Source organism: Sitophilus oryzae, unplaced genomic scaffold (genome assembly GCF_002938485.1).
Source record: "Sitophilus oryzae breed Bouriz unplaced genomic scaffold, Soryzae_2.0 scaffold_1441_pilon_pilon, whole genome shotgun sequence".
Classification (NCBI taxonomy): Eukaryota; Metazoa; Arthropoda; class Insecta; order Coleoptera; family Curculionidae; genus Sitophilus; species Sitophilus oryzae.
Window position 1 is genome coordinate 761,302 of NW_022146106.1, and position 15,251 is coordinate 776,552.

The 15,251-nt window shown below is 32.3% G+C and overlaps 1 protein-coding gene across 3 annotated transcripts in view; it reads left to right on the plus strand.

Moving 5' to 3' along the window:
* The first annotated feature begins 1,932 nt into the window (after positions 1 to 1,932).
* Positions 1,933 to 15,251, plus strand: part of LOC115876959 (phosphatidylinositol 4-phosphate 3-kinase C2 domain-containing subunit alpha) — a 103,584-nt gene continuing 90,265 nt past the window's right edge. For all 3 annotated transcript variants that reach the window (XM_030893005.1, XM_030893004.1, XM_030893007.1), the window contains exons 1-4: positions 1,933 to 1,972; positions 2,188 to 2,369; positions 2,426 to 2,660; positions 10,743 to 11,154. In XM_030893005.1, coding sequence (XP_030748865.1) covers positions 2,216 to 2,369; positions 2,426 to 2,660; positions 10,743 to 11,154 — 801 coding nt within the window. In that variant the 5' untranslated portion in view covers positions 1,933 to 1,972; positions 2,188 to 2,215. The remainder of the gene's footprint in view (positions 1,973 to 2,187; positions 2,370 to 2,425; positions 2,661 to 10,742; positions 11,155 to 15,251) is intronic.

Sequence of the window (15,251 nt, forward strand, 5' to 3'; positions counted from 1 at the left end):
GTCTCCCAATAAATCGTAATACTTCTCAGGCATTTTAATTTTACTTTTATAAATAGTGTATTAGCAGTTTATATATAAATGCAAATAAATTTTAATTATAATAAATGTTAATATTCTAGTACTACCAATTAATATTTCATTAAACTAATATTAATTAAAATCGTTGCAGCAGTTAATAAATTTATACGCTGCTAACTTGTTTATTTTATTAATTTATTATGAGACATGTATCCTTCATTTTTGTGATAAAATACAGTGTTACATTACATTTACATTTATAGTTTCATATTTATAGTTTCATAGCACCTAGCAAATTCAATTGCTGTGTGTGCTAGACACTCTAACAAATAACTAATAACTATTTGAAAGAAATAAATCATAGGTGCAACAGAAAGAAAAAAACAATAAATACGCAAACTCAAACTACAACAATCGAAACAAAAAAAAACTCAAAAACCCAATGTGCATAAATTTCCTGCACTAAAACAAACATAAAACAAGCACAAGTGTCCCAAATAATGAGCGGCAATTGGCGAGAGGAGAGAGAGGTCAGCGGGATGTACATTTTGGTATATATTATATGTTACATTAATTTTAAAACTTATTTTTAGTTCAATGCAAGTATTTTGTGTACCGCACTTTTATTATCAGTTATTATATTGTTAATAATATAGGGTTATTTAAATATTAATAAAATGTTTTATTTTGTTTAATGGGTTTGTCATAAAATTCGCATTTCATAGGCACTGTAATGCGAGCTGTAATGTCATAATCTATATCGGGTGGTTTTTGAAATACTTTTTTTCAAAGCCTCCCAATGATTTTTCTCTCGTTTTTTACCGTTGAAAAAACCATATGAAAGTTTGATCGGGTTAAAATGTCTAATGTGATATCTGTTCTTACTAAATCTATGATATGAAATAATACTGCATGTATCTGTGAAACTATTAAAAATTTTGAAATACTTTAAATACAAAAAATCAATGTTCATCTAATGATCTAATCAAAAATGTTCTGTTAATCAAAAAAAAATCTGTTCGTTTAATAAAAAATAATATAACAGAGAGCTTCATTTAAAAAATAAAAAAGAAAAATTATTTTATATTTTATTAGTTTTGGCGAAGAATTTTATTGAAAGAAGTTTGGCGTAGAATTTTGAACACCCAGTATGATTTAGGATGATATTATAGCAAAGTAAGTACAGATCATCTAAAGTAAATACCTAATATAGTTTTGATTTCAGGTTAATTCTTGTATTTGTAATATTTATTTCAGGAAGGTTGAAAAATATATATTTTTTATTTATTTATTAATATCTCTAAAATTATTAAAATATATTTACTCATACCTTAGAATTATGTAAAGTGATCCGAAAGGAAGCCAAAAATGTAATAATATACAGGGTGTTCCATTTAAAAATTGATCCCGATCCACTCACTCTTTTTTGAGCCACCCTATAGAAGTTAAAATATTTTCTTGAAATACATCCTCATACTTTAGGTTTGAACTTAACAAAATTCCCAAGTTTTTTATTCTAGGAGGTACAGATGCCCGAGGCACTATTGCCAGACTCCTGTATGTAATATAAATTTGCTGTTCCTTTTCAATGATTTTCTTGATTTGAAATGCTATTTTTTTATTTAAGTATATAGTTCACAAAAGAAAATGTAAGAGATCGTTATGTTAATAACAAAAAAAATATATCTATTAGAAACATAATATTAAATTTTCAACTTTTATCTAAATCATAGCGATTTTGGACTAAAAATTAAAAATTAAACCATAAAGTCAATTATTTTATAATATATTTTATATTTTTCAAATTTGTGCGCCAAAATCTCCATAGGTATCTAGGGATTTTTAAAATAATTGGTTGAAAATTTTGACATTTATATGACACTGAATCTTCCTGAATTTTATTTTAAATTACACATTGAGGTTAGATCTGTATATTATTTCAAAATTTTGTGATGTACGTAGATTTTACTTTAATTTTCATGCTTAACTGAATTAATATGTTGTATTTATAAGTTCAAAGCGCAAATTTTGCAATTAAGACATTGCCACGTCAATATGAATATCATTTTTTCTATTATTAATAACCTTTGGACAAGTTAATGTGTATAGTTGATATAAAAATATCGGGATACAATCGGTATTATTTGTTTATTTTTAATCAAATTTTAGTATTTCAAGGATTGTTAGGAAAGTAAACATGACTGATTACGATAAAAAGTTTAAAGAAGATCTTGAAAGGGCCCAGGCTCTTAGTTTGGAATCTCTTGCTTTAGAGCAATTTAGGAATAAAAGATTACAGGAACTAGGTAAAATTCATTGTAATGAACAAAATATAAAGAAGACACCATTAGGTAATAGTATTGATTGCAAGACATTCTTGTTTTGATTTATTTACAATATTTTTTAGTGTCTCGAACTTCATCTATGAGTGAAACAGATTCTAAATCAAAATATGAAAGACAGTCAAGTAAATCAAGGCCAAGACCTGGAACATCACTCAGTACAACATCTAGTTCACTTATAGCACCACCACCAGTATCTCAAAGAAAAAATAGTAGTGCCAATGATACTGAGGACTTAATATCATTTTCTAGTCCTCCTGCAAGTACCACTAATATTATCGATATTTATAACAGTCAAAGGTTAGTACACGTATTTAAAATATTACTTTGTATCTCTATTTATGTGTCCCTAAAGTGTATCTATTTGAGTACAGTAACCTATAATTTTTGAGCAATAACTAACTCAGTTTGATTAATTAATATTAATACTAGGTATTATTTGTCATTTTATTCAGCAAAAACTACATCAAAGTTCAATGATGTTTAGTATATTTTTATATTATAGAATTACAGTTTTTATCTGATAATTTCTCAAATCAATATCATTCAGTTTTACATATTTATTATTTAAAAGAGTAAAAATTAGTAGTGTGGAGAGTATTTTTTAATTTAGGTTTTTGTACTTCTAAATAAATTACTTAAAAATATGAATAATGGGAATCTTCAGAAGAAAGTTTTATACCAGGCGTTTCAAATTTGGCTCTCACCATTGAGATCTTGGGAACGGTAGGAGATACAGAGTGGCTTAAATTGGGTCAAAGTTGCCTGTTAGTGAGCCCAATGATGATATATTTATAGTAATTGAACTTTGTAATTTCCGAAAACGTGGAGGAAAAACTGAAATTTCCAGTTTTCTTTTTTATTGTATGAGTTTATTTTGGTTATTATATCTATATGGAAAAAGCTTGGGATAAAGTTGAAATACGATTTTGAAGTTTGTATTTAAGAGCAATATAAAAAGGGACAATTATAGAGGCAGTTGTGCGACCTGCAGTTTCCTTATGATGTCCGTTTTATGTGTATCATTATCATATTCATTTTAGCTTAATAAACCATTTCAAAGTACGCTCTTTGTAGTTGGGCTTGTTATTGTCTATTGCTGGCTATGCGGGCCCAAGTTATCCCTGTCAATTTTCTAATTTCATGGTCCTATCTCAGGTTCAGTCTTCCTCTAGGTCTCTTAATTCCTCGTAGGTACCATGTTGTAATTTTTGTGGTCCATCTGTGCTCCGTTCTTCTTGCCAGGTGTCCTGCCCATTGCCATTTGAGGGATTTGACTTTCTGAATGACATCTATTACCATAGATAAAAGAAAATAATCTACTATTAAGATAGATATGAAACTTAATAGTAAAATTTTGGGTCAAAGCGCCCCTCCGTGTTTTTAGTGGAGACTACGTTTAACCCTGCGCCTTCGCCTTTTCTGCTGTAAATGTTTTTTATGTTTATATTTGAATTCAAAGGATTTATTTTTAAAGTTACACTGATATATTAGTATATCAGAGTAACTTTAATAAAACATAAGAATATATATATTTTACAATTTATTTGTTTATTTATTTTACAGAGTTTCATGTAAATGATCGTAAGTCGACTGGCTGTTTAATGAATAGACCGAGATTTATAGATTTTAAAGCGAACGAAAAAAAAATCAAACAAACAGTCTTTAAAACAGTCTTTTGGAAACACGTACATTTTTGCAGTTTTGTTAGTTTCTTTGCAAAATGCAACACAACAAGAAAACACCATTTTTACAGTTAATAAATAATAAAACTATTTCTGACTATGATATTTAAAATTTAGATAGATAGAAAATTAAAAAACAAACCAGTATTTGCAAACGCAGGCCCAAATTCAATAAAATCAAAATTTTTCCTGCGAAAATCAGGCTTTTTTTCACTGAAAAGGTATTTTTGATTTATCAGCAGTCATTGTCAAGTTGACAATATACAGGGTGTTTTCGAATTAGTCTAAAAAAATTATGGTGTGATTCCTCATGTGTTCTTAAAACAATTTTTATATAACCATTAGGTCTCAAGTACTTACTTTCAGATCTACAGGGTGTTAAAATTTAAAAAAATCGATTTTTTGCCTAACATAAATGGTACACCACTGCTTTTTTAAAGAAAAAATATTTTTTTCTTGACTGGCCATCCTTTTTCAACAAAATTTATCTTTTGAGTTTTTCTTGTTCATCAAACGGTTGTCGAGAAAAAAATAAATATACTTATTAAGAGCCCGCCTTAATTCGTTTTCTAACGATTTTATATTTTTTAGATTAATTAGGAAACACCCTGTATATGCATATCACAGGCAACCAAATAAACTAGTAACCTCTAAAAATTATTTTTCCTACCGCTAGCGACATACCGTGTTTTTAGTGTGTACTAAATTATTTTATCAAAATTTCACCATATAAGTTTCCAGGCAATGATCTATTACCTGGGTCTTATGTCATATCTGCTCTATTCCTTTTATGGCTTCTCTTGGTTATTCCCAGCTTATTTCGTTCCATTGAACGTTGTGCGACCTGCAGTTTCCTTATGATGTCCGCTTTAAGTGTCCAGGTTTCACAATGGGTTTCACATACGTAGGTCATGACTGGTAGTACACATTGGTCATATGTTTTCTTTACATAAAGTGGCATTCTAGATTTGAATATGATTGAGTTTCTTCCATAAGTAAGTATTCCATGCTAACTTAATTCTTCTGTTGTCCCAAATATACAGGGTGGCGCCTCTCCAAGCGTCTCTCATACGCCGCGGAAGCTCCAAGGAGAACGGTAGTTTATATCGAAATGAAATTTTAGCAGCATATGTAGGTTAACTGAAAGCATTTTATAAAAATATATAGAATTATACAGGGTGTCCCCAAAAAATGTTACACATCAAAGTTGTGTTTTTTCTAATGGAATACCCTATATATTAATTGATTTTCGGATTCTAGGAAAAAAATAAAGGCGAGTTTTATTAACGAAGCATATACCTAAAATCTAAGGATTTTGACATATTTCACTATTGTGAAAATGTAGAGTAAATTTTAAATTTCGATAACAGCTACCTAAACTTTAGTTGATCTTGTATAGCCTTATATTTAATTACAGTAATCATTGTATGTTAAACCAAATTGAAATTTGACCTGAAAAGTTATACAGAGTGAGACAAAATTAATATGGAACATTACTCACTTTTAAAAGCAAGTTACTCCTTTATTTTAAGTGGAACACCCAGTATATTATTCCGCTGTTCAATGGGGAATTTATATATCTTCAAAATATTATTAAGGTTGCCAACCCCTCAGACAAAGATTTTCCTAGATATTTTAATTTTTATGATTTTGCGTCAGTAGATCTTTATTATTTGAAAAAATCTAGGTGGCTGTGATATACCTTTTGTTAATTTAACAAAAATTAAAGATTGTAGAGTAAAATACTCAACGGTAATAAAAAGATACACTTTTAAAACATATTTTAATTATTACAGGATTAAAACTAGATATAAACATAAACCTATAATTATGTGACAAAAATTAGCTAGATGAAATCAAATGATCAAATGCTTCCTTTCCTGTTAACTGCATAAAATTACTGTCTTTTCAAAAGGATCTTTTCATTTTAAAAAGCATATGTGGAGTTCTACCTCAAAAAGCGCTACAATAATTTCTGTCATGTTGTCGACAATAGTTGGTCGTGTTTTGTAAACACTGTCTTATCCCCATAACACTGTCATATCCCCATAAAAAATCCCAGACTACATAAAATCAGGAGCATTTAACTATTCTGTTAATTAGTGAATGCACACTGCATTCACCAAGTAATAGAATCATATCAATTCTCTCTGATGTAGGACAAGTTTGCATTTTCAGCAAATTTCTGAGAATTTTTTTTTCTTTTAACTGACAAAATGATAACCAGTTGTTAAAGTTGGACTAATTAGACAGCTATGTTGAAGTGACGTCAGACATATCACAGCCACCTAGATTTTATCAAATAATAAAGATCTACTCAGATCAAATCATGTAAATGAAAATATCTAGGAAAATCTTTGTTTGAGAGGTAGGCAATCTTAATAGTATTTTGAAGAGACATGAATTCTCCATTGAATATAGGAATAATATACTGGTTGTTCCATTTAAAATAAAAGAGCAACATACTTTTAAAGGTGACCGATGTTCAATATTAATTTTGTCCCACGCTGTATAATTTTTTGGATCAAGTTTTAATTTGATTTAAAGTACAATATTATTCTTCTTATATGCATATATATTATTCTACTATTTCCAGTGTTGTGTTATTTATTAGATTGTCTGTGTGTATAAAATTATGAATGTATTTGCTGTTATATTCTATAATAAAATAGACACTGAATCTCTTACATCATTTGCATTACATCATACATAAGAAGCGTAGGTACTCTACGTGACGTCAAAACATGCTCTAGATCAAAGGATTCTTTGTCTAGATGTAGACACATCGTTTCAAACACTTCGGTTTATTTTATTCAAATCAATTTTCTAAAGAATCATACTAAAATTGTAAAAATGATTTTAAAAAACTTTTTATACTGAATATTTTAATTATGAAAAAAAGAGAAAACCCTTTTTAATTTTTATGGGGTCGATGCTTTTGGTTACTAAATAGTCAGTTGTGTAAAGTTAAGCAGCTTTGAATTGATGCCCCAAAGAAAAATGCACTGTAGATGAAAATATTATGGCTTTTTATAGAAAATAGTTTGTATTTTAAAAATAAATATTTTTAATTGTGGTTTTTGCATATACAGATCTGGCCATCCTTAATTGGTGGTCTAGGCTTTAACATATAAGGTAATAATTGAGATACCCTAATTGGAGTTCAGTATTTAAGAAATTTTAATAAAAAATTCTATAATTGATCTATGTTTGACGAACGAATAAAAACTTTATTTATTGTATCTCTCACTCAACATATTGATTGATTATGAAACATATTTAGTACTTATTAAAATTATACAGGGTTCGGCAATAGTGCGTCGGGCATCTGTAGTTCCTAAAATAAAAACTTGGGAATTTTGTTTAAGTGCATGTACTAGGATGTATTTCAGGAAAATATAACTTTTACAGGATGGCTCAAAAAAGTGTGAGTAGATCGGGATGATTTTTTTTTAAATGGAACACCCTATATACTATATGTTATTGTATTTTTGGCTTCTTTTCACATCACTTTACATAATCCTAAGATATGAGTATCGCGATCTACTAGAAACAAGAGGGGTGAACAGAACTATTATTCGCTGGTTTTGGGAAATGCTGTCAACACGAACAGCAGAGGCTCAGATGGGCACCAAAACTGTAGCTGTTAAAACAACGCAAGGAACTCCACAAGGTGGAGTAACCTCCCCTTTGCTGTGAAGCTTGGTAGTGGATGCATGATCGCTCGGGGGAAACATGAAGGCACCCTGTGTGATATTATCCAAAGAGAACTCCGTATCACTGAGAGATGGTGCAGGACCGTCGGGCTGAGTATCAACTCAGACAAAACCGCGATAGTGCCATTCACCAGAAAGCGAAGAAAAAAAATTAAACGGCTCAGCCCTCAACAACTCGTAACCGTATACACCAGTGTACAACAGTGCAGACACGCACATTCACACACTCACACAACCACACCTACACTAGTGCACACTGATGTAACTGCCTTCAGGCTTCATCAGTACGGTAAGGATTCAGGAAGCGAAGAAACCAATCCTAAATCACAAAAATCCAGGAAGCAAACGATGCAACGAGGCACCGTGTGCAACCCAGGAGATGGAAAAAAAAATTTGATGAAGAAACGAAAATAAATGATGGAAAAAAAAGGAGCAAACGGGAGCCTAAAGCCGCAATTTGCAGCCAAGAACCAGAGTCGCCCAGGATTGTGGGCTTCGTCCAGAACAGCCGCGGAGGTAGCCAACAGCAACTTGGCTGCAAATTGGGGCTTTAGGCTCCCGTTTGCTCCTCTTTTTTTCCATCATTTATTTTCGTTTCTTCATCAATTTTTTTTTCCATCTTCCTGGATTTTTGTGATTTAGGATCGGCTTCTTCGCTTCCTGAATCCTTACCGTACTGATGAAGCTTGAAGGCAGTTACATCAGTGTGCACTAGTGTAGGTGTGGTTGTGTGAGTGTGTGGGTGTGCGTGTCTGCACTGTTGTACACTGGTGTATACGGTTACGAGTTGTTGAGGGCTGAGCCGTTTAATCTTTTTTCTTCTTTTTTTATACATTTCCCTCACTATTTCTTTCTCTTTCATATTGGTACCACGGCTAAGGGTATTGCGGCGGGTTGCTGTTGGCTACCTCCGCGGCTGTTCTGGACGAAGCCCACAATCCTGGGCGACTCTGGTTCTTGGCTGCAATTTGGGGCTTTAGGCTCCCGTTTGCTCCTTTTTTTTCCATCATTTATTTTCGTTTCTTCGTCAAATTTTTTTCCATCTCCTGGGTTGCACACGGTGCCTCGTTGCATCGTTTGCTTCCTGGATTTTTGTGATTTAGGATCGGTTTCTTCGCTTCCTGAATCCTTACCGTACTGATGAAGCCTGAAGGCAGTTACATCAGTGTGCACTAGTGTAGGTGTGGTTGTGTGAGTGTGTGGGTGTGCGTGTCTGCAGTCTGTGCCGTTTAATCTTTTTTCTTCTTAAATAAAAGATATATATTTTTTACAGTCTTTCTTAAAAAAAAATAAAAATACAAGAACTATCCTGAAATCAGAACTATATTAGGTATTTACTTTAGATGGTCTGTAATGATTTTCCTATAAATAACGTATTCTTAAATTATACAGGGTGTTCAAAATTCTACGCCAACTTTCCTAAAATATAAAATAATTTTTCTTCGTTTTTTTTAAATGGAACACCCTGTATATTATTTTATTAATAGATGGAGAATTAAAAAATGAACATTTTTTTGTATTTAAGAGTATTTTGACATTTTTAATGGTTTCGCAGATATTCGCAGTTTTATATTTCATATGGCATTTTCCAGAGTAAATTTTTATTAAAGCCACCCAATGATTTTTCCCTCGTATTTTAGCGTTAAAAGAGCCATATGAAATAATACCGCGAGTATACCCTGCTGGTCATCCAATTTATGTGGTGTGGATTTTAATGCGTGTGACAGAGAATAATATCAATGATCAGTTGGTTAACAGAGAGACAAAACAAAAATGTCATACAGTGTTACCGTTTTTTTACGTTTGTATGTAGTTTCTAGGAAAATGTGTGTAGAAAAATATAAGCTATTTTAAAACATTTATGTATACTACTGAAATGATGATAATATATCTAAACTAAATATAATCTATTGCAGCTGTAGAAATATGAGTAACTAATAGTGAAAAATAAAGTCCCAACCCTAGATGCAACATTTTTCGTAAACGTTTACTTGTGTGGTTTGAAATTTTGAAGCAAAATCTGGCAATATGGCATAGAAGAAATGTGTCGACCCAATTTTTATATCTTTTTAATACATTCGACTTTACATTAAGCTGTCTACATCACTGTCTTACATGTTAAAATAAATACCGCACACACACACACACAGTTTCGATTACCAAATCGGTATATCTGCGAAACCGTTAAAAATTTTGAAATACTCTAAATACAAAAAATGTTCATTTTTTAATTTTCCATCTAATAAAAAAATAATATACAGAGTGTTTCATTCAAAAAAAAACGAAGAAAAAATATTTTATATTTTGGAAAGTTTGGCATATAATTTTGAACACCCTGTATGATTTGAAGATTACGATATTTATAGCAAAGTAAATATAGAGCATCTAAAGTAAATATCTAGTATTGTTTTGATTTCAGGCCAGTTTTTGTATTTGTAATAATTTTTTTAAGAAAGTTTGAATAATATATAGTTTTTATTTATTTATTTATATCTCTGAAACTATCGAAATATATTTACTCATGTCTTAGGATTATGTAAAGTGATCTGAAAGGAAGCCAAAAATGCAATAATATACAGGGTGTTCGAATTAAAATAAATCATCCCGATCCACTCACACTTTTTTGAGCCAACCTGTAGAAGTTAAAATATTTTCCTGAAATTCATCTTAGTACATACTTTAGGTCTGCACTTAAACAAAATTCTCAATTTTTTTATTCTAGGAGCTACAGATGCTCGACGCATTGGCAGACTCTGTATATGGGCTATTTAAAGGATAGCACATTTAAACAACAGATGATAAGCTCTTGACATATAAGTAATATCGGAATTGTATTACTCAAACAATAGATTTTGAATCAAATTGTCACGAATTATTCGTCTCGCATTTCATAAAATTTATCATTAATCTTTATCAAAACGTATAGTAGATAAGCTTTTATCTCTTCCATACCTTAACTAATTTCAAAACATTCGTTTCAGTTCCAACACAAACAACCAAGTTGCATTAGTTTCCACGTCTTCCATAGTACCGCCTCAGCAACAGGGTCAGATGAATCCGTATTGGCCCGGTAATCCGTATTACGGTCAGCATGGACCGCCGCGGTATCCTCCGGGATATCCGCAACAGCCTTATAGTTATTATGGTTCAGGTAGTATGTACTATCCTCCGCCGGGAAATATGGGGTATTATCCCCCGCCGCCTCCGTCTCTGCCTAGCCGCCCCTATACGGGGGTGCCGGGTCCGCCCCCAGTTAACGTGTCGCATATCGGGTTTAACGTGAATGTAATCGAAGCCCCAAATTTATTAGCTTCGCCGTCGCAACCGCCACCACCCCCACCCTCAATGGGGCCGCCACAACCCCCGCCCCCAATGGGGATGCACACCACTGAGGTGAGTAGGTTTAGATTTAAGCTATGTGGTTTGGAAGGATATACAGGGTGATTCACGACGGTGGTAGGTTAGACGTTTATGGAAAACTAGTCATAGATTTTTTGCAAACTGGATTTTTATAGTACAAGGCCAAAATCCTTGACATGTGTTTGTCATTTGTGCGATGTCTTTATTTTACAGCAACTCCAGGTTTTAGTACTATATACGAACTTTATTGGTAGCTAATACAACATTCTGGGTCTACACTTACTGTCCCTCGATTTTCCCTCCATTTAACTTTAAGAAACGCAAAAGACGCGTAATAACATTAACTAAAATGCAAAATTATCTATAATTTTCCAGAACGCTATTTATTTGACATAATATAAAAAAAATGTATTATAACTTTTAATTTGACAAAAGCCTCGACAAAATCTTGACAAGTTTCAAAAATCTTAAGTCGAGTTCATACGCATCTGCTTCAGTGCGTTGTTCATCATTCTGTCACTTCAATCACATTGAAATATGACCTGTCATTTTTAAAATAAACTAATTAGACTGGCTAAAAAACGAACAAGAGATGATGCATGACGGATTTATTATATAAACCCATCCATAGTTAACTTATAAAATATTGAAAACTTTTTTAGCGAAATAGGTAGGTACCTTTGATATCCGTTGATTAAAATTAGTCTATGCTCTAAACATCTTTTCGATGTCAGCGGAAATAAGTATTTGATGTTACTTAAATGAATTAAAATCTAAAAAAAAGTTTGTTGGAGGGTACGTGGCTATCGAAAAAAAAACAACCATTGTTGCCGTTTTGCATTATTTTTGCCACACTTAACGCTGGTTCTCCATAAACAGCTAACCTACCATCAACCGTAAATAACCCTGCATATGTGATTAGAAATGTTGTTGTTTAAAAGTGTGAAATATTAAGTGACACTAATATCCTAATAAAATATATATAGGTTTTGTAATAAATAATAAAGATATCTATCTAAATTATAGCTCGTTGTGACTCAGCTCTAAAACATTTTAAGGCATTCGTTTTTTAATTTGGTTTTACGAGACCGAGGTGATACGTGGATATCTCAACATCAAAATATTTTGTTAATACAGGGCGGTCTAATGTTTTTATAGCAGGTCTTAGAACACTCGATAGAAATGAAAATTTTACGAATTATCGAATTTTTAGAGTTATAAAAATCCTAGAATAAGTAAAAATTATAGAATATTTTTATTTGTATAATGTAGTTTGTGGTATAATGAAATATACCTACTACAAACCACATTATACAAATAAAAATATTCTCTTCAATCATGAGTATTAGAATTTAGAATGAGTGGGATGGGGGTTAATCACTTCGACCTTACAGATCCATTGTGTCCCCCTTTCTTGAATCATAACTCATCATACAGTCCCAGGGCTTTGACAAAAGCCAGTATCTGGGACGGTTTTATAGAGGGCAGTTCTCCATCTCCAATATCAGTCGTACCAAAATTCATGGCACGAATGGTTGTCGTCTCGGCGTACTCAGTGATGAGGTGTACTGGTGTTTCCCCATCTTCCCCACAGAATCTGCATTCGCCGTTTCTTCTTAGTTTCAATCTACTGAGGTGTTCATTGAGGAGACAGTGTCCTGTTAAAAACCCCGTGACAATCCGAAGATTGTTCTTACTCAGACCCAGGAAGATCTGTGATTTTTCTTGATCATAAGCCCTCAGAAACTTCTTCGAGTGTCTTAGACCGTTGCAAGATTTCCATTCCAGGTTGCGGATGGAATCTTCCAAGTTCTTGAGTTCCGCCTTGAGTTGGTTACCACTTGGAAAGCAGAACGGTTCTGGTCCAGTTAGTGGAGTGTTCGCTCCTTTCCTAGCTAGATTATTTGCATTTTCATTGCCTTCTATCCCTTGGTGAGCAGGCACCCAGAGTAGGAGGACTTTGTTTTCTTTGCCCAATTTATTCAGCTTCTCTATGCATTCTTTGACCAATTTCGAATTGATTGATACTGAGTTGATCGTTTTTAACGCTGCTTGACTATCAGACAAGATGGCTATTTCTTGTTTCCGATAGTTCCTATCGAAGATAAGTTGTACGCATCTTTCGATAGCGTAGATTTCTGCCTGTAGGATACTAGGGTAAGTGCCCATTGGTTCGGAGTATTTAGCTTTCGGCCCAAACACTCCGATCCCTATTCCCGTATTGGTTTTGGAAGCATCAGTATACCAAGTTATGGTATGGTTTTTTAACTGCTGGGCAAGCGTTTCGCTCTTCCAATCCTTCTTATTGCTCAATACTACATTGACATGTTTGTCAAAGTTGTACGTTCTTGGCATATCGTCCACTGGGAGTTGCAGGAGTGGTATTTCCTTTTTGAGGGTGTTCCAAGCCCCTGATCTGACAATTCTCCCAGTACTAATTCCGTTAGTGACATTCTAATCATTGTCGCATTGGCATATCTACCAATGACAATGTGCAGTGGTGTTAAAAAAAGTGGTGTGCATTCTAAAAAAAAATTCTAAAATCATGAGTATACTCTTGTCCCAAGAGCCACATGACTTTCATATACCGGGTGTGTCTCAAAAGTGGCTCACACCTATGATCCCTATAACTTTTTTATTTTTTTTTTCAGTTAAAAAACGAACCTTGATATGTTAGTATACGACATAAATTAGGATTGATTGACGTATCCGATTCTTTTCGGCCAATGACTATAACTTTTGAATTTTAAATGGTACCCTCGGTATTTTCTTGCTTTATTCGATAGAAAATGACTCTGAATAGAATTACATACCATATGTCAACTTTTTTTTGTCAACGACATTTTCCCTTAAAACAAAAGTGTACTTTAAATTCCAATCTAAAGTGCCATGGCTGTGTTAAAATCACTAATTTTTAATCAAGGAGCTTTGAAAAAATAGATTTGATCATCTAATGTTTTTAATGTCTTGTCGTGGCCGGTTAAAATATGCCCAAATCGTATTTTTAATCATATCTCAATTTTTTCAAATGAAACTAGGGTGGCTCATTAGTATATTTGGAAAAAGCATTTTTTTACGAATACATAATTTGATACCACACACCACAGCCACACACTTGGTATTTTGAGTCAAATTGTCGTTATGAACCGCATGTTGCAATTTCAAATAAACCATATTCGAAAATGTCAAAAGTTGATATATGATATGTGACAAATATATATTTGAGTGTCATTTTCTATCGAATAAGGTAACGAGAGTGCCATTTAAAAATCAAATCTTGTAGCACAGAATATCTAGCTACGCAACAGAAAAATACTCGAAATGAAAGAGCTAAAATTGCACAAATGAAATACTAGATGGCGCAACAATATCATAATCAGAATATAATTGGAAATTTTCAACTTTCGGTTCTGGATCGACGTAGATCGACGGCACGTCGACGGCCTTGAAGCTCGGCTAAAAATGCACAGTTGCCAGATTCAAACAGACTTTAATTGGCATCCCATTCTTTTTCTCGTGTATAATAATTTCTTTCTATTCTTCGTTTCTCGTCAGATACGCTTATATTAATTATTCGTTTGGTTTTTAAAATAGTTTTAATTTTATGTATATTATTAGAAAGCATATGCTCTCAAAATACATTTTTAATATACACTACTCTATTATGTTAACTAAGAAAATAACTTTAACTACCTTTAAAATTAATAATATACAGGGCGATTGATAGTGATATTTATTAATGCTGAAACGTTAGTAATGAAATATACGTTTAATAATAATGGAAATGATTTATTAAAATGCAGTACAAAAAATGTTAATTGACTAAAAAAATACTATAATAACAATTTTTTTCTGTTTGCCACGTTATTTATATAGACCTAGGTAGATTTTTAAAAGTGACACAGGTACAATTAATAATATATTAGTTCGGCATAAAAGTTGCTGTCACGACATCGTACAATAAATTAAAATTCATAAAATAAATTAAAATTATTAATTATACAAATCTTTATAAAGAAACACAAGTATATCAAATTTGGGCCCAATCGAACGCCAGGAAATGGTATCGTAATATGGTACTACATTATGGTACCCCTTGATATGCTTCATGGTACCATAATATTGCAATG